Raw genomic sequence first — 20,628 nt, 5'->3', positions numbered from 1 at the left:
ATTTTATTGACTGAAACGCAAACTGGCGTTGAAGAAAGGCTGCGATAAAGATTCACACATGACTGAACCAGTGCTGGTCATTATGCGACAAACACACAGTTGATAGAACTAAAAACAGCGATGTTTTTTTTTTTAATTTCGAGTTTTTCCCGTGCGGCATATGAGAGGCGGTTTAAAGATGGGGGTAGGGAAGAAAGTTGGAAGAAAACAGTTTATTCGTTTCGTAAAAATAGACCGAAATACACAGCTGTCGGTGTGAGTGAATTGCTATCGAAAAGCAATGAGGCGTTTCCTTCCATGTCACCCATTGGACAGTGATAGCTATGAAGCATATAAAGCACGTAACTCGTCCTGCATGGTCATATTCGTGAAGAATGCCGTCCCGCGTCCCGATCGAGCAACGGAGGCACATCGTGCGACTTTTCATCGAAGGGACTACTCAGTGGGAAAGTTGCCACCTAACCGGGAGGTCTAGGACTTCTGTAAGCCGCATTATTCAAGCTTACCGCGATGATCAGGGCAGACTCATTGACGCAGAGCGCAGCGGGCGGCCTAAAGTCACCAGTGAGGAGCAGGAACTACTGATTGTCGCAGCCGCTGTGGCAGATCCCCTCCTGTCTGCAAAAGAAATTCGACAGGAGATGTCATTGAATGTCTCTTGCGAGACAATTCGAAGACGACTGAAGGAGGCGGGACTCGGGAGTTGCGTGGCAGCGCAGAAACCGCGCGTGACGGACCGCCAGAGGCTGGAAAGGCTGGAGTTCGCCCGGGCAGTGGAGCGGTGGACAACGGACGAGTGGAAGGAAGTTATATTCACAGACGAATCGACTTTCTCCACTCGCTGGGATCAACAGTGGCGTGTTTGGCGTCCGGTGAGCTGCAGGTACGAAACTAAACTGTGAAACGTAGCTGGTAATGTGCATTCTAGATGATATATAAACTACTGCAGTCATCATCATCATCATCAGCCTATCTACGCCCACTGCATGGCAAAGGCCTCTCTCATTATTCTCCAATTACCTCGGTCCTGTGCCAACTGCGACCAAGTTATCCCCGCAAACTTCTTGATCTCATCTGCCCATCTAACTTTCTGCCGCCCCCTGCAACGCTTGCCTTCTCTAGGGATCCACTCTGTTACCGTTAATGACCAGCGGTTATCTTGCCTTCGCATTACATGCCCTGCCCACGTCCATTTCTTTTTCTTAATCTCTACTAATATGTCCTTAACACGTGTTTGTTCCCTGACCCACTCCGCTCTCTTCTTGTCCCTTAATGTTACACCTGTCATTTTCCGCTCCATTGCACGCTGAGTCGTTCTCAATTTAATGTGTCAGAGGTCAAATCGGGAGCACGGTTTAATGTGAGAATTGCTGAGCATTCCTTCGGGGGTCCCCAGTGCAACGCTAAGCGTAGTTGTTAAGTCTAGCAATGCATAACTACCTGTTAATAACTATATTTCGGAGCAACCGATATACAATGTCCCTGTAAATTTTATTCAGCTGGGTTCATTTGAAACGTTTTAATCGTAGTTTTATAAGCACCGTTTGTTAAGCGTTTCTTGTCGCTGTTTTTTTACGAAACACTTCAGGTAACCCGCATCGGCTAACGGGGCTTTTGTAATTCCCGATGTGGAAAGAGGATGAAATTGGTGCATAGTTTTATACAGGATACTGTTCGCCTACGTGGCAGTGGGGGTGCAGCCTCCCGCTAAAAAAATGTACCAGTAATTTCAATCGATGTAAACTATCGAACACGGCGAATTTCCTTTGATTGATTTATCTGGTATACCCTCCGAACATCTTCGAAATATCTTTCCTCGGAGATATCTTTCCTGAATGTATTTCTGTATTTAGCCCAATGGTATTTAGATACCAGCCCGGCTACATCCAAAGTGTCCTTTCCAGTGGGAGGTGCTCCGTCAGCGTATGGGGCGCAATGAGTGCGGACGGCCTGGGACCCCTCGTCAGAATTTCTGGGCCATTCAACGGTTCCCAGTGCTGTAATATCATTTCGACAAGTCTGCTCCCCTACGTCCTGGACGGGTGCTTCATCCTGCAACAGGACCGAACCCCTGTCTTCACCGCACGAGCCGTGAGCTCACTGCTCGAGGACCACGCGGTGCGACAGCTTCGGTGGCCTCCGTGCGGGGCAGACCTTAATCCGATAGAAAATGTGTGGGGGATTATGAAGATGAATCTCGGCAAACGAAATGACTGCGGTCGCACGGCGGACGAGTTGTGGCAGGCAGTGGAAGATGAATGGGGACGCCTGCGCTCCCGTCCCGAAATCATAAAGTCGCTTTATGAGTCGCTCCCTCGACGCATTCGTGAAGTTATCAAAAGCGACGGAAACTTCACACAAAATTAATAAGGGGAACCACTCGGACAATCACCGATGTTTTTTTTTGTTCCGAACCGAATAAACCTTCGCTGTATTCAGTTCTTGCTATCGACTGTGTTCGTCGCATAACGACCAGCACTGTTTTAGTCATGTGTGAATCTTTATCGCAGCCTTTCTTCAACGCCAGTTTGCGTTCCAGTCAATAAGATGATAAAAAGAGCGCCGAACAAACATTCTCAGATGAACGCACATTTACGCGGCATCAGCGCATGGCGCACGCTGCCGGCTGCTGCCAAGCATCACGCCGCTCGGTAGGCGAGCCGCGCTAGGCGTCGCCGCGCGTCGCATTCGAGAGGAACGGAGTGCTGCAGCCGCAGTCAAGGAAACTGACATGCACAAACTATAGGGAGGGACACGCATGCGCCCTCCGCTATCTCGACAGCAAGCGCTGGGCCGGAAGGTGTCGCGCCGATAGTATTCGCGCACCGCTCGCTTGGTCCAGTTTATTCTGTGACCGCCTGTACTTGGGGTTATTCGAACGCAGCTGAAACTGTCCAGATAATTCGCCATAGCCGCAGATGGCTGGCTTTAGCACTGTGCGTATTTGCCGACACTGCAGCCCCGTACAGTATCATTAATGTCGCGCAGTTTGTGCACGATGCCATACAAGCAGCAGAGTCCGGTTTGCTTACCTCTGAAGTGCTGGTGGTAAGAGCCTTCTTGGCGTCGTCAAAACATACCTACCCTGGCAGGTTACCTAGTGTGATGCCTTTGGTATGCCGAATACTGCCGCCACCTGCATGTTCAGACAGCTGTAACATATTGATGAAATATTTTCAAGCCTCTGTGACAATGCAAAAAGTATGTGAGCACTAGACGTGACCACTACAAGATTCTGTGTTTCTCTGCTGCTTGGAATGATGCGTGGAAGCAGTCTGAACATTGGTGAACTGAGCTCCGTCGCATCTATCATGTAGTGGTAGCGTGTAGAACGAGCGGTGAGCAGGAGAGCTGCCACCATTTCGAACAACGAAGAGCTGTGAGCAGAACTAAACCATGGCACTACAACAATAGCGATGATAGAAGAACAGCAGCCTGCTGGGGGGCCTACAGCATGGCAGTTTAATGGGCAGAGCAACACTCTCAATCGAGGCTGTCGAGCCTGCGAAGTGAACTAGCTTGGCTATCCAAAGGGCGAAAATTTATACACAAAAGTTCCTCCGGTAAACAGCCTTCCAGCGCTTTGTGCACAGCACTAAAAAAGCACAAGAACACCCTGCACTGGTCTCGTGATGCATTCCCAGATGCCGTTGTATGCTGTGGTGAGGTGGAAAAGAGGATTCCAACTGACAGGAGACGTTTGCAGAGACTGGCCCAAGCATGCTGCGGCTAGAGCTGGATTGCGCCAGTTCTTGCAGCTGCCACGCTGCTGTCCATGACTCTTTAGCAGCTGAGGTGTAAGCCTGCTAGTCTCTGGCTTGTCAAGACTTGTTGGCAGCGTGGAATGAGTTGGCTTCACCGCTTTCGTGATGGTAAAACTGTGGAATTCACACTTGCATAGCTTGAACAGCACATTTTTGCCTTCTGTGTACATTTCATTCGAGTGTTGAAAGCTCCCTTTCAGCAGCAAAGCACTTTTATCACCCTACTGCCCCTCTAATATGTGCATTCTACTCTCCAAATCTTCCAACAGACCTCTTTGAAGTCGGTGTATGAGGCACTTCGGCTCGAGTTCCAACGCCTCAAGGACCAGGCCTCCTGCTCCACACCGATTTCCTGCAGTCCGTCTCCTTCAAGCTGCTCGCCAATGGTGTCGCCTTCGCCATCGGCCATGTCCCTGAGCTCGATGAGTCCGGTTGCCGTCGTCGGCTCCTACCAGAGTGGATCGTCGTATGTGTCTCAGTCGCCTCCGGCGCCGATGCTCGATGCCTTCCTGAGTCACCTGTGTGGCCAGCTGCTTTCCTTTGTGCTGGCCCGAATAAGAGCCATGGACTTGTATCCTTTCCTCAGGGTTCTTCACTGTGCACCAGTTGCGAAACTCCGCTTCAGAATTTGGGAAGCAGGGGCACCTTTACTGTATTGAAGCTGGGGGGCAAGTGTATTGGCATGACACCTAGGAGACAAAAACTGGACTTTGCTTATTTTCATTATAACACAACTTAATGAAATAAAGCTTGCTTTTCAAATTAGGAAACACTAAATTAGGTAATGTTTACTTATGTTTCTATGGTTTTTTTTTTTTTATGTCTTATGGCAGCAGCCGGAAGCTTTTGAGTACCTACTAGTACTTTGACTTTCTGCGAACAGATGGCAGGCTGGTCAACTTGCCCCTGTTTGCCTCTAGTGCAAGGGGGCCGATTACAGAACAGTTTTTGATACTTTAAACCTATAGGGAATTTCGCAATTGGTAATATTGATTGACCCAGTTCTTTCCGTACATGCCGGTTGTAGGGACGTTTACCAATGTGCAGCATCCTCGATTTGCCAATGTTGTCAGTTTACCTGCTTATTTTTATGCTTTTTTTTTTGTTTTCATCAAGGGTTTTGTTTTCGTGCTTACCATTTCCCCTCCCAGATTTTTGTCTTATTTTTTTCCCTCATTCTCTCTTTTGTTTATGTCCTTTCTCTCCCTTTTGATCCCCCTGTCCTCATACCCATGTGTAGGGTAGCCGACCGAACAGTTCCCTGGTTAACTTTCCGGCCTTTCCTGTACTGTTCCTTCCTTCCTTCCTTCCTTCCTTCCTTCGTTCCTTCCTTCCTTTACTTCACTTTACTTTACTTTTGCTTGATCAGTTCAAGCAGTGAACAGATCTCGAGCGGAGGAGCAAGAAACAGTTATCCATGCTATGAGGCTCGATGTTAAACTCTAGGATAACAAGATGGCTGTTTAGAGAGCCACGATACTTATCCATGTACGTACTTATACTTCTATTGTTTTATCCTGATGTATGTGGAATGGTCTTGTAAAATATTCAGGATGGATTTTTCTGTTGCGGGAATTGATTGTCATATGGTATTTGTAGCAGCCAATTTGTGCAGCATGACATCATGTAGAAGTAGAGGAGGGCCACTAACTCAATGCAGGGGGGAGGGGAAATCAGAAAATTTGGAGGGTAAAGAATGAGCTGGGGCATCACAAGACAGGAATGGCTTGAGGGGCATGGGGAAGACTTTCATCCTGCGGTAGACACAAACAGCCTGATGATGATGATGATGAATATGATGACAATTACATAATTGGTGTATGCATGCATCCGGTTAAAGGAAGAGTGAGTCAGGATGGTAAGGATGATAAAAGTTTGCTCTGACATTACGTACGCAGTATGGACAAATTATGCATCGTATCTTGCGATAAAGGAAAAAAAAAGAAACTTGCGGTAAATAGATCCCTTGACCTCCAGTGCAGCTATGACAAGCTGTACTCATTGAGTGCTGGGAAAATGATGAAGTTTAAGGACCTCTCCTGCACACTGGGCGACATTATACATCATAACCAGAGGCTCTTTCATCATCCCATACTCACTCCACTGAAGTCGTCATTCACGTGAGTTTTTTTGTTGGAGTACCGTGGGCTATCGGGTGCTAAAAAATGATTATTCCTCTGTGCTTGCTCGTTGACTGCAGGATGACTGAGCATGTAGTTGTTAAAGACTATAGTCTTTCTTGGGCTACTTAAACCCAGAAATTTTGGTCTGTCTGTATGTCTGTTTGTCTGTCTGTCTGTCTGTCTGTCTGTCTGTCTATCTGTCTGTCTGTCTGTCTGTCTGTGACTCGATTCAGCCACCCGGCCAAAGTAAAACAAGGCCTGTGCAATAGTTTTATATAGTCACAGCTAAATCTACTTGTGTAAGTCCAGTGTATTGTTCATACTTGTCAACATTGTTGAAGAAGAACAAGACATTATGCAAATATAAGACAACAAATTAATACGGAAGTGATATTTGCAGTGTTCCTTTATAAACAATCATACATGCTTCATTTTTGCGAAGTTCGAGACTTCATCAACTGCAGAAAAAAAATTCACTCCGCCGTCGCCTGCTGTCGCCCGTGCCACTATAGCTTCTGGCGCCATTTTAAGAAATCAACCGGCAACAGGGACGAAAGGTTCCACTAGATGGGTTCCACGTTCTACTTAGAACGCACGTGGAGTAGGGCAACATGGTTAGAGCCCCTAGCTTTCCGCAATTCCGCAAAAAATCGCGGAATTAAAGTGTTTTCGCGGAATTCCAAAACAACGGTTAAAAGTGTGGCGCTACGTCTTCAAAACGATATATTCGGTGAAATATGGCGGAAAAGTAATAGCAAAATGGTTTCTATTGTCTGCAACATTTTTACTGTTGCAAATTTAAATTTGCATCTGCGTATTCCTACCTTATCAAATAATAAAAGTGGCTAGGTGGCGCAGCCTCCACCCGAATCACGGGGCTTAGCCATAGCCACAGAAAGAGAACATTGCACAGGACAAGGCCGGTCAGATTGCAAACAAATGAAGGGTGCAATGAGAAAAGTGGCTAGCAAGGCGCTAGTATACTTGGAGAACTCTGACACTTGGAAGTTCTCCAAGAGTGTGAGGTACTTGGATCCCCAGCAAGTTGGGTGTCTCTCAGAGAAGAGATCAGAGTTTGGGGCCGTTCCTGGATTTATAGCCCTAGCTGCTGAATGGCAAGTGTACCTGAAGTCTGCCCAAGATCTCAAGTCTAGTGACAGGGATTTGGCACAATTTCTTTCTAAACAAGAAAAGCCAGGTGAAGGTGGTTTTCTGGGCTGAGACGGAACACCTGACTCCAACACTTTCTTCCATTGCCCTTAAATACCTGTCGGTCATTCAGTCGCTATGGTGACATCGTGCCTCCCAAGCGCCATTCTCTTGGTGAAGAAAGCACAAAGCATCACCAGATGCTCAGCCACAACAGCTTCCTTCAGTTGTAAATAAAATCTAGCACGTTAGGAGTCTGAAGTGTCTAATAAATGAACTGTTACATATACCTTATGCTGTTTCAATGTTGTCGCGGAATTTTGCAGATTCCCCTATCTAGAATTGCAGAATTTGAAATGTTCCACCGCAAAAAGTAAGGGGCTCTAAACATGGTTCTATCCACGTTGAAGTAGGGCGCCTCGATTCACGCGCGTCTCCGCCGTACGGCAGCGTTGGCATCGAGGCACCGGGCCTGGAGCAGTGGTAAATTTAAAATGATTTAGGCAAACGTTTGGCATCTTTACCTTGGGAGGAGCGCGACTCTAGACGAACAACATGATATGTGAGCGGGAAAGCGAAGGGAGGCATTTATTGGCAAAAGTCGATAAAGACTATCGTCTTTTGTCGACATTTGCAACGAAAGGAGCAGATAGCGGCCAATTTTTTACACATATCTTTTTTTTTCTCTCTCTTTTTCTTTCTTTTTGTGGGCCCTACAGTATAGCCCACTTATAGCGAACCCTGTTTTAACAAAATAGCGGCTATAGCGAACAAACCTTCATTTCCCATTAGCATTTGTATACATAGATTTTGTCTCCAGATGTAGCGAAAAGTGGATATAAGGAACTGGTTTCAGTTTCCCAATGTGTTCGTTATAAGCGGGCTCGACTGTTCTCTTAATTTTAGGGCATTTTAAAGAGGCTCTGCAATACTTCCGGTGAACGCTTTCTCTTTCCTTCACGTCTGGAAGCATTGCGAAAGCTATAGTTATCGTCAGTGGTGAGTGACACCGCGTTATTTTCTCCTCGCAGCAGATCAGCCTTCCGTTTCTGCTTTGCTTTTGTGGATTTGTTTTAAAGCGGTTATCGAATGCATTCGTTGCTGCAACTGAAGGAAGGCCTGCCTATAGCCGATACACTACTCTAATGATGTCATTCTTGCACTCGAAGAACGTCAGGACCGGGGAAGAGATAGGAAGCAAGTTTGTAAGTTACCTAATGGGTGTAGAGCAAAAATTCCTGGCTGAGGTACTTTGTGACCCAATTCCAAGTACTGGTTGCATTTGTTGACTACATTCTGAAAGCATTAAAAATTTAGAAAACAGTTGAAAGAGTGCTGCAGGTTCCCTTCAAGGCGACCATGATGACAACATACAGCTTCCCTTATATCAAAATGCTGCCTTGGCAGTATGAAAAATATGGCATATAGTTTAGGAATTTTGCACACTCGCTGAGAGGGATCTGGAAAATCAGGAGAATTATACAGATTTCAGATGTGTATTTTGTCATTTACAACTGCAGTCCCGTTGCATGACGGGAATTCCAGTAGGAGATTTGTTAACTTGAATGTCATGACGATAATAGGGCTGTGCACAACCGCCTCGTTGCACAACAGGCGTTCTTAGCCTAACGTCTCAATCTCCTTTTTTTCTTCATTCTTTTTTTCTTTCCAAATGGGCCATATCTGTAACCCCCACCCCTCCTTTCCATACAGCACGGAGCTGGAGACGCTGCAGCACCTGATGGAGGCCCAAGTGCTGCTCTCCCAGTGGCAGTTCCTGCAGGCCCTGCTGCACCTCAAGGAGGCACACGCCAGGCTGGGCGAGTGGAACGCCAGCCTACAGCTGCCTGAGGTATGCGCTACAACTGGAGGCAACTCATGTGGCATGCGCTGGAACAAACGGTGTTCAAGGGTCCACTAAGACCAAATATGACCTTTCTCAGTTTCAAAAGTAAATCTACCCTTCATCAACCCACTAAGTTCCGTTCCAGCCGTGAAAGATGTTTCTTTTTAACAGAAAAAAAAAAAATGAAAGAAGTATTGCAACATATTGACGGATGGGAAACCAGCGAAAAAAGGATGCAAATCACAAGAAGCGACAAAACAACACAACGCTGGCGTTGTGTTGTTTCATCTCTCCTTGTGTTTCGCGTCCTACACAAAACACAAGGAGAGACAAAACAACACAATGCTTGTCCCAGCGTTGTGTCATTTCGTCTCTCCTTGTGTTTTGTGTCCTTTTTTCGCTGGCTTCCCATCCGTCAATGTGTACCAACTGGCCCAGCAAGCTGCACTTCTTCAGTATTGAAACTGTTCCACATTTCTTGCTACACTGACAGAATATGGGGAGCAGTGACGCTACAGAAGCCGGTACTGAGAACGCAGTCAGTATCAGTGTGTTATCTGCACATTAGCATTCAGATGGTATGGTCAAACGGAACTATAGAGGCCCCGCTACAATCGCCCAGTCATGGTTTTTGGCACTGGCTCACATCGGTGGCCACCGATTGCACAAACGCGATTCTGTGATGTCATAGAGAAATCACTGTGTTGTCGTAGAGCAATAGAGAGAAGAAAAAAATTGGCTGGGCAGTTGCCACGGCTTCATATGTGCGCTTGACCATCTTGATTTCAAGTTCGGGGTAAAAATTAATGTAATTCTTTTTGGGAGAAAGTCTTTTTATTTAGCCAAAGTTGTGTTTTTTCTTTCTGGCCCCTTCTTCTGCATCTAGCTGATGGCCACCTGTTGCCCGTTGTTAGGTGTCGGCGCGGTTTTGTGTACGAGCAGCATTTGGAGTGTTTTGTGTTACTGTGTGATGCCGCCAGATTTTACTCAGGCATTTCCATTATCACCAGCACCGGCTGTGAACGTCCAAGGCAGGATGAATACGTCTCTCCGGACTTCTAGGGCTTCAGCCCTGCATCATTCGAATTCTATTTTGACTCCCCAGTGCACTTGTATCTCATTTTCTCGCGTAGTTTTCTGTCTGCTGCTGCTCTTTTCCTTGAGACCTAGGTATTCCTTACAAAGTCCTGTGCCTAGGTATTCCTTACCAATACCAGAGTCCTTCAATGCTTCTCTGGTCATGAAACTCCCGGCCAAGTTTCGTACGGGGACAAACGCTACCGCGAGTGGCGCTACCGCAGATCGGAGGGCATCGGGCGGCCGCCGCTGCTCTGTAGCCAGAGCGGCAGGCAGGAACGCAGTAGCAGCATGCCCGTTCGCACCAAACTGTTTCGCCACTCACAAAATGACAAGTTCATTTGAGCGGCCCACGACATGTAAAGCGAAAGCACACTGTTGATAACGCGGCGAGCGTCTGTTTTATCTTACTCCGTGGTCCGTTTCCTGCCAAATGCGCTCTGACCATGCCCCCAGCTGCCCTCCGATCAACACCCACGCCGCGGCGCGGCAGTGTACGGAGCTCTCCCATAGCGTGATGCCAAAGTTTCATGACCAGAAAGGCATTGAAGGACTCGGCCAATACCTTTGCATGTCCTGTCTGTTCGGGGGTGGCACTCCTTCAGTGCTTTATTTTCGGTTTAGGCATTTTTGAACAGAAAACTGGAAATGTATACGTAAAGTGATGACAAGATTGGGCAGAAATACGAAAACCTAGTAGTATGTCAGGGCTGCTGAATAGGTTAATGGTCCCATGTTCAGCTGACTGCTGTTGTCTGCTCACCCAAGGCAGTTAGGCAGTATTTTCACTGGTTGGGTAACTGTAAGCTTTACTGTTTTCAGCAGAAAAATGGCTCTCCTAACACACAGGCAGAGAACCTATGCATGTCATTCTTTTTATGCCAGCAAACCAAAAGACATTGATTAGGGTGGGGGAGCTTAACACCAAGGGACTCTTTTTCATGCTCTGTCAAGGCTTAGGGTACTCAAAATCTTAAAATTTATTGTTTTGTCTTACTTGGCTTTTAACAGAATTTCCGCTGTATTTAAACTGTCGCAACCTCTTCCATTTTCTTGGTGTTGTTGGGGGGTAGTCTCAAGCAACGCAGCTCTGTAGTCTGATATACGAGATATTGCTTTTGTTGTTATTTCATCAACACAGAAGCTGTAACGTGTTGGGCTATTCTTTAAGTTTTTAGTTCTCCAAATATGAGCGCACATTTCCTCCTTTTCTTAGAAGCTGAAAATGGAATTTTAGACTGCAGGGTGCAAAATTTCAGTTGCTGTGCTCAAACAGTTGTCTACTAAAATATATCTGGGCTTTCATTGACCACGAAGCACGCCTTAGTGGGTGCTTGGATTTGGGAAGCATTGTGAAAATTTCTAGAGGATGAAGCTCAGGCATGATGGGAGCACTCAAAATTCGGAGTTCATGTGAAGCTTGTTAATTGGGCATCCCTACTGGCATATCTGCAGTCCGTATGATCTGCTGGGGTTTCTCCAGCCATGCCGAAATGGTGCTGTCGCACTTAGAGCAACGCGTAGATTGCCAAGTTCTTTATTTTCTTGGGTACTCATAGATGTTTCTGCTCCTCAGAAGCATCACCGCAAGGGAGAATAAAAATCGCAGGCTTTCTCTCATGCAGCAAAAATAAAAAATGATTCGTTTGCTGACATTGCTACAACTGCACAGGAACATGTATTGCACAAGTTGTTGTAGAGCATGGGTGCGCCCCGAACGAATTCCTCACTTTAAAAAAAAGTACTGTCCACCTGGTTGTTTCATCCACCTTGTATTACGAGTGTAGAAGGTTGTGCGCAGCACTGTTTCTTACCCCTTTAAATCTTTAATTCACCTTAGTCTTCTAGTGCAGTGTCACTATTAGCTGTTAACTTTTAAATGTGAGGGTCACTGCTGTGGGTCGACTTCAAACATTTTTACCTATGAGCACCACCTACTTTTGTTCATGGTTGTGTATAACACTTAACTTTGACTGTGATACAAGACCGCAGTGTTCTTAGCTTTTGGCAGGAACTTGGTTTTGGCAGGAACTTGGTACATAAAGACACCATGTGCGATTGCACCCTTGTGTTTTGAATCCTTGACAGGGCCGGAGGTCGACGCCTTCTTTGCTGCGAGCAGACCGGCTGCCACACCTGTTCACGTGGATCACAAAGCTGAATGCCTTCATGGTTGGAAAGGTCAGTGGCTATGCAAACCTTGGTTTTTCGTAAAGAAAACACTTAAAGGAAACACATAAAGGAAACATTGCTGCTTTAATGGATAGTGAAGGCTGAACAGCCTTTTGTTGCAACTCAAAGATATATGCTTAATAGCTCTCTCAGCTTTTGTGGAGGAATAAATAACTTGCACAGGCAATCTTCTGTCCTGTTTCCCTTCCATTTTTTTTTGTGCCAAGCGAGAGCTCGTGCAGTAAGCGTCCCCCAAATTCCCAGAAATATCTCATTTCTAGCGACTGCATTCCTTAGGCAGAAAAGCGATTGCAAATGTATGGTCATGCTGCTGACCACCGTGCTAGTTTACCCAGCACAAGAAGTGCTTCCCGCACCTTGGTTTTACACTGTACAATGAAAGTTTCCGTTGGTTTTAATTCTTAAGTACCTATATTAACTTCACTGATTGTTCTCCCACTTTTAGTTGGCCTTAGATTTTTCTACTACAGCTGAACCTCGTTATAAGAGACACTGATGTAAGAGACAAATGGGTATAAGAGACACTATTGACCCACATGGTTGGCTGCCCTATCTTTCCCATTAAATCGACCTCTTTTATAACAGACATCTGATGTAGAAGATTGGTTATAAGGGACAAGTCATCCTTGAACTTTAATCAATAATCTCGCTTGTAATAGACATTTTAACTTCAGACACAGTGCCACCAGTCACTAATTGCAGTTGCTTCCATCCTGGAAGCACAGGTGGACGACAGACGCCTGCAGTCGCTATTTATTATCACTTCAGCAAACACACAGTGGTTCAGTCAGCTATGAAATGACGATGAGAAGCCCTGCCAATGGAAATGCAACTTGCAGAAGTGGTTGAAGCTTACTGCCATCCATTGGATGGAGCGCGATCGCACATGCGGGTTCTCCCACTGGCATAGCTCCCAATCAAAAAGCATCGCAGATGTTGAGTCCTGCAAGCATAATGAATAGACTGAGCACACAGCGAAAGAAGCTGTGCGCTCCGCCTATTCATTAGGCTTGTGAACTCAACATGTACGATTCATCTTCCACAAACGAGGAAAGAAAAAAAAGCTCGCAGAATCGGTTGTAAAATATACAGTGTAAATACAGTCATGAAGCAAACAAAGATTCAGAACTGTTTCATAAATTCTGGGGGCCAAACATAAATTAGAATGAATCTTTTGAAACATGCTGTAGCATTCTTTTGAGCTTGTTTTAGTCATAGGGTGCCCACATTGAACTAGGGTCTGATTAGTAAGTGAAAACATGGTACCCTGCTTATAAGAGACATCTCGTATAAGAGACAAAAACTGCTCCCCGGTACGTGTCTCTTATAAAGGGGTTCAACTGTAGCATACCAATCAGCAAAGCATAGCATGTGCGCTTGTGTAAAGCTACTTGAGCTTTAAGTTTAAAAGGACAGTAAAGAATGGAAACAAGTTGGCCTGTATTGATGGATTACATTGTCGAGAATCTAAAAACATATTCTCACAACCAGGAGACGTCAAATAAGGTAGAAAATGCCGGAAACGTGAAAACAGGCGACGACGCCCCATACGCTTTCAGGTACTACGGGTTTGTGATGTCACAATAATTCTGCACGGCGAGAGCTCATTGGAGGAGTATCTATAAATGTTTTCCTCGAATAAACAGTTCCCAAGTAGTTGAAAACGTGAAATAAGTGTAAATCAAAACTTTCCGTGAGCTGATCTAAGTTAAAAAACATGGACTACAGCTCTCGTATGTTACGAGACAGACTGCTTTCCTCAGGGTCGGCCATCATGCTTTCCATTTCGTTTTGGAAAAGCACTGGTGCAGAATTAGCGAAGTCAATAACCCACCACGGTGAATGCCCGAGCTTCTGCAAGCAGTATCCTTGGCAGGAAGCGTGCTCACACCCGGTTCGAACCTTATCGCCCGTGAAAGGTTAGGGCACTTACTGCCGGCGGTTATCCGAACGATCCGAACTTGTGCTTTTCCGTTCACCGCGAGCCGCTGTTGATAAATAATCCGTAAATGGTGCACGCGTAGCTCTACCCTTGTTATGTTTGGGCCAGGCGGAGCCTCGTCCACAAAAACTCTCGAGACGGACGCGGCAAGCGAGTGTGTATATCACTCCAGGTTGGCGTGTCACATGAGAGAAGAGAATGTGAGATAGACGTGATCGCTGGACGACGCGAGATGAAGGCTCTCGCTTGAGCAACGCCTAGTCGGCAGCCGTGGCTAACTGATATTGGAAACTCTTGCTTTTCGCTGCTTCAGCGGTTGGCGTGATGCTGTCTGGGTGTCCGGTGCGGGTAGGCACACCGGCCGTTGGAGCGGTGAAAAGAATTTGTCGTTTCATCGGTGGCAAATAATAAAAATAAAAGCCAGCAAACGTTCTCGGCGGTCAACCATGTCTTGGTGACGTCAAAGCTGCTGTTGCCCAGCGACAGCCGTTTACGCTCAGACCTCCCCGGTGCCTCGCTCCTACTTTGTGACGCGGTGTCTACGTCACGAAAAATTGGAAGGGAAGAGGGAGAGAGAAATTCCAGCTTTTTCTATGGATTTCTCAGGGAATGAAGCATCGTTGCTCGCCGAACAAAAGCTGAGAGTGCTTCAAAATGTATGATCTTGCAGTTAAAACAAAATTTCATTCAGCCTTTAGTGCGCCTTTGATACAGTCTACGAACTACCATACTAAAAGCGCGTTCTTCCAGGTCGTGGCTTAGTTTCAACTGAGTGAACGAATTGCAATGACCCGTCTGTGGCTGGGCAACGAAATGTTGGGGCAACTGATTCTGTTGGAGTGTCAAAGAGCCACGCAGTAGCACAGTCAAGCCAAGCCATTTCAATTGACCATAATTCAAAACGTCATAGGAAATCGGCCAAGAAGATGCAGAGAGGAGGATAGCACTTTCGAATTGTTTTTTCTACTAAAATAAAGTTGTGTAAACACAGCAAGAGGGGTCGAAACATCGCCTAGAGACTCCAGACTACAATTTGCGCAAGTAATCCTGCAGTGTTTACAAACCACCTCAGCAGCCCCTTAAAAAGGGTCTTTTTGATGCCATCGTAGTATGGTGGCGTCCCAGACTGGACAGTCGCCAAGTGTCAACCCTCTAGGCTGCCTATGGCTGAGCATTTCTGTGAGTGAAGGTGCACAAAATATGTGTGCTGTTGCTCATAAATAACATTAATGGCTATCGTGTACAAACACCAATGCCAAATTCCCCAATTACCGTATTTATTCGAATATAAGGCGGTCACGATTATAGGGCGAGGGGGGAGTTGAAGGACCCAAGAAAAAGAAAAAACATTTTGCACACTAATATAAGGCGAAATAACGAAAGAAAAAAGGCAATTAAATTCCTTACTTTTCATCAAAGCAGACACCAAGTATTCATGAACTATCTGCACACAACGATATTTATCCAGAGTGAGACGGAAGTGCAACTTAGAAACTGTCTTCAGAGGTGGTGGTATCCAAATCTTCCTTGTCACTTGCGCACTCAAAGAAGTCATCGTCCTCGGCGCCGTCAAGAGCATTTGAAATGCAGCACTTGCAGAACGATGCCGCAACCATGGCTTCGGAGATCGCTGCCCAAGCGTCGACCACCCACTGGGCGAGCATTGACGCTTCAGACGCCCCGACGGCGCCAGGGCCACAGTGTCAGACATCATCCATTCATTGTACAGCCGTCTGACGTGTGCCTTAAAGGGATTGTTTAGGCAAACGTCAAGCGGCTGTGGTTACTCGTCATGCCCCCCGGAATGACAATCAGCTCCCTCTGGTTGTCCACGAGCTTCTTCTTCACATCTTCCGTGAGGTGCCTGCGGAAGGCGTCGAGCACCAGTATTGACCTCCGGGCGAGAAGTGCCCCTGGTCTCCGGCACCGCACCGACTTTATCCAGTCAAGAAAAAGCTCTTCCGTCATCCACCCTTTCTCCTGGCAACGAATGTGGATGTTCTGTGGGAACACCTCGTTCTTTGGCATAGTCTTTCTGTTCAGGATGATAAAGGGGGGCAACTTCCGCCCATCGGCGGGGCAGGCTAACATCACGGTTATTCGAGCCTTCTCGTTGCCTGTAGTGCACAGGCTCACTTGGTGATCACCTTTTTGGTGAATGGTGTGGGCCGACGGCATGTCAAAAAAAATCAGAGTTTCGTCGGCATTGCCAATCTGCCCAAGTAGGAAGTCGTGGTCGCGTCGCAGGCCGATAACATATCTTTGAAAGGAAATCAGTTTTTCTTCATAGTCTCGTGGCAACTTCTGCATCACGGAGGTTTGCCTTCGCAACGAAAGCCCGGCCCTCTTCATGTACTTCCGCACCCAGCCCCAACTGGCTTTGAACTTGAGAGCGGGAATGCCATGCTCTCTCGCGATTTCGCGTGCCTTCATCTGCACAATGTCGGTAGTAATGGCCAAACCGCGGCCTCTTCTCTCTTTGACGAAGTCCGTCAGCACTTTTTCCACTTCGGGAAGCGCTCCCTTTCGTGGGCCACGGAAAGCCTTCCTCGTCGCGGTGCATGCTAAGAGCGACGTCTTCTGTTTGCGCCAACGACGCACGTTGTTTTCGGGAACGTCAAACTTTCGACCCGCCGCGCAGTTTCCAGTTCCGCCTCTGCTATGACTTTCCTCTTGAAGGCTGCATCGTAGTGGCAACGACGACTTGCCATTGCGCTGGTCACGTGAAACAAGCACAGAGAAAGAAAATCTTGCAGCAGGGACTCCGAGAGCTCTAACAAAAAATGCAAAATGGCGTCCCGACTTGTTTACAAGCTTTGCGGCTACTACTGGCTTGGAACGGCTACTGCTGGCTCAGCTCGTTGACATGGTCAAATGCGTCTGCTGCCGAGGCCTCTGCTGTATCGCGAACTATTCAATACCCTTGCAGTTGTGGCACCAAAATCGGCATATTGGGATGCCGAGCCTCGAATATAAGGCGGGGTATGACTTTCAGACCGCACATTTTGGAAAAAACCTCGCCTTATATTCGAATAAATACGGTATTTCTGGTTTTTGCCACTGGCTGTTCTTTGTTTATGCACTGGTGCAAAGTAGGTACACTAGGCTTTCGCATTCACCTGCATGCACCTTTTGACTGCAATTGTAGTAGCGAGGCTAAATGTTTTAATGAAATTGAAACTGAAAGAAGAAAGCCTGTCATGATGCGTCATATTTTGCAATGTTTGCGAGCCGAGATTTGTGTATCTGGAATAAAGCGTGGTTGGAACAGCAGTTTCTGCATACATTTCTTTGACATTTGCATGTCTCTGCCTCAAAGATTGTTTCTTCATAAAAATGCCTAAACAAGCTCCACCAAAGCCATGCTTCATTTTTCAAGATTCAGGATGTCACAAATCGTAATGCGGGAAAGTGTGTTGGAGGTAAAAGTGCAAAAACTTACTTTTACGCTTTGGTGTTCTTTTAAACACCATTTGTGTGTTTTGGTAAATAATTGCACGGTTGAAACAAACCGTTTAGAATGCACTGGTATAAGTGTAACTCAATGTAAGTATGAGTTGTGGCAAGTAACTGAGCAGTAAAATTTTAGTCATATAAGGTATCTCCTTTACATGGAATTGCTACTGGCCTCTTTTTCATCATTAATTTGTTAACTGGTAGCACCACTTTGTGTTATATCACGTTGGATTGATTTTTCTGTTTTGTTTTTTTTTGGACATACTTCGTCCAATTATGCCCACAAACACCTCGTTTTAGAATTGGTTGTTTAAATATCCCACTGTGGACTCATTAACACATCAGACCATTCAGGCGACTCTTAAAAAGAATGAAACAAGGCCATAAATGTTGCTTTTGCAGTTCACACTGTACTTCTACAAGATCCTAAGCCGGCAGTCCACACCACAGGAAATGAAAAACTTTGGCTCCAAGATGACCATCGACTACTGCCAGAGGTAAGGCACACAGGGGTGAGACAGCTGCGCATATTGCGCAGATTTGATACAAATTTGTTTTTTCCTGCGCCAGGCTGTTCCAAAAGCTTGAAAATTGCAAAAATTGCGCCAAACTGCTCCAAAACAGTCTGAGAGCCAAGGAATGTAATGCTTCCGTCAGTTTCAGTGGGGAAAAATGCTTACTGACGGCATAATTTTCTAACACCGCCAAGGGGATGCTGTTTGTAAAGGTTTAATTGATTGATCATTCCATAAAAAACCCGCATAAAATTGTCCCCGAGATAGTTTTTTCGAAAGTCACAATGTTGGGTTCCACATGTTATATTCCCATCGAAAGCCACCGCAAAGTCCTGTAGAAAAAATACTTTTGTGTACTGAGGCATCAAACCGCTTGTGCAAGTTGATGATAAAAAAACAGGAATTTTTGGAGCGCCGTATCTCCGGAACGACATTACTAAGCCATCTTGGTGTGAAGATGTGGAAACATGGCCGATGGGAAAAGCAGTTCCTTGTGGTTCAGGCAGAGCGCTCTTCGTTTATTTCTACCTTGGTTTTAGTTATGGGGGTGGCTGGGTTCACATTTAGTCGTTTGATCCGTTGCGGGAAGTAGCGCGGCTCAAAAGACGGGAGTTAATCGAAAACAACATGGCGCCCGCTAATTCTCTGTGTTCTGGCCTTGAGTGTGAGGCCACTGCGTGCTTGAAGTGAAATTTCGGACTCATTGCGGTGTTATAAAACACTGAGTTATTGCTGCCTTTCATAGCGAACTTGCGAGCGACGGGAATAAGATGATCGACGCTGCAGAATGGGCGGCCCGACAGCGGGACGGGCTATTATTGCACGCTAGTAATAATGGTTCATCTATCTGAAGTGAAATTTAATGCCAAAAGGGAGGTGGCTAAACATACCAACGTTACTCAGATTATGATCGTAGTAACGTGCACCTTGGAGATTGAAATGGGAGGGCTGGTGGGGTGCGACGACTGTGACCTCGCTTTGCGCAACTTTTGCCGTGGCTCTACAGTTGTGCGTAAAGACGAGTCTGGGATTACAAAAATAACAATTTCGGCATTCACATGATAATAAAAATGCCTTACGATTGCTTAGTTTGTCAATTCAATATTTTCAATGGAACTCCACGCTATCTATTCATAGAGCCTAAGAATTTAAAAAATGGATACAATAGTATAGTAAAAAGGTAGTGCAGTTCGCACCTTGTGATACTCTGGTAGAAAAAAACTTGAAGGGCTGTTTCAGTGTTATGTAAATTCAAAACCTACTAAAAAGTGCACTTTTCGCCCGTGAGTTGCCAAATATTTAATTTTTTAGGCTCCTAAAGGTACATAATAAATGTCGTTTTTCTGCTCCAAATCAAGGTTCTTCTGCTCCAAAATCGAGATTTCGCTGCTCCAAAAACTGCTCCTAAATCAGATTCAGCTGTCTCGCCCCTGGGCACAAGCTGCCGTGTTAGATAATATGCATCATCGTCGTCATCTCCCGAGTTGTTAGTTTTTACTGCAATAGTACTTAAATAATATCGAAAAGGGCTGGCTCTCTTCTGGACATTGATAAAGGTTGCTGGAGCAATTGACAGTTCTTATTGCTTACACCGTCCATTTGCTATCATTGGTTCTTGAGCCCTTCCAACCCTTGCATGCTAGACAGTGTACGTAATCTGCGGCGAGGCATGTGGCCTTGCTGGAAGTTTTTTTGTTCAAGTGTTCAGTTTGTTTTCAAGTTGTTCATTGGTGTGTTGGTACTTCTTTTAACTGTGCCCAAACTGTGTTTGCTTTAGAGTGAAATTACTGTAACAATCGTGGAAAATTTTGGTTACAGCGCTGGAAATAGGTATTTCCAGCTACTATGTGTTGTTGCACCTGATTGATTTATTAATTGTGGGGTTTATTGCACCGAAACTACACATGTGAGGTGCGCCGTAGTGGAGGGCTCCGGATTAATCTTGACCACCTGAGGATCTAGGGATCTTGACCACCTGGGGACCTGGGGCCAAAATCTCGAACACACAGGCGTTTTTGCTGTCGCTGCACCTGGGTTCAAGGCCTTAACATCCCCCTAATGTGGAAAAAACACTCTTGCTTTGTTTGTTTCTGCACAAAATTTTGCGCACATTTATTAAGAGGAAAATGTAACCTAATACTACACTGAAATTACCTTTGTAAACACTGCATGAAATGACAGAATTCTTGATGCATGGTAAGGGACTGTAATGCAAAATTTAAATTATTATAAAAACAATTTTTAGTCAAACTTTGAGGAAAAAGCAAATATCCTTAAATGTCACTGCCGAAAAATTCAAAACAATTTAGAAGTATGCAAAATGGCTACACACTAGTCAGCAAACTGTTCAGAAAACATTGATGTGCTACCTTGAGCTGTACCTCATGGAAGTATGCTTTCATCAGCCTCTGAATCAAATATTTTAAGAAGGATTGGAGGTGGTACAGTGGCTGATGACTTGGACAGAAGGAATGGCAAACAACTCCCCCTTGCATGCGGATCAGGGGGCGTGGTTTAGACTCACTAACCAGCGATGGGTTCTTGCCTGATTAGCCACTGGCGC

The 20,628-nt window shown here is 45.8% G+C and overlaps 1 protein-coding gene across 1 annotated transcript in view; it reads left to right on the top strand.

Annotated features, from left to right (window-relative positions):
• LOC144174925 (KICSTOR subunit 2-like) overlaps window positions 1-20,628 on the top strand; it is a 43,664-nt gene that overhangs the window by 5,399 nt on the left and 17,637 nt on the right. The window contains exons 3-7 of the mRNA XM_077703913.1: window positions 4,034-4,335; window positions 5,747-5,884; window positions 8,750-8,888; window positions 12,048-12,140; window positions 17,953-18,047. Of these exons, the coding sequence (XP_077560039.1) occupies window positions 4,034-4,335; window positions 5,747-5,884; window positions 8,750-8,888; window positions 12,048-12,140; window positions 17,953-18,047 (767 nt within the window). The remainder of the gene's footprint in view (window positions 1-4,033; window positions 4,336-5,746; window positions 5,885-8,749; window positions 8,889-12,047; window positions 12,141-17,952; window positions 18,048-20,628) is intronic.

This window comes from Haemaphysalis longicornis, unplaced genomic scaffold (genome assembly GCF_048455015.1).
Source record: "Haemaphysalis longicornis isolate Haplotype H1 unplaced genomic scaffold, Haemaphysalis longicornis Haplotype H1 scaffold_3, whole genome shotgun sequence".
In the NCBI taxonomy this organism is placed as follows: Eukaryota; Metazoa; Arthropoda; class Arachnida; order Ixodida; family Ixodidae; genus Haemaphysalis; species Haemaphysalis longicornis.
Note: the sequence above shows the minus strand (reverse complement) of the source record. Positions and strands in the feature narration are given on the sequence as shown.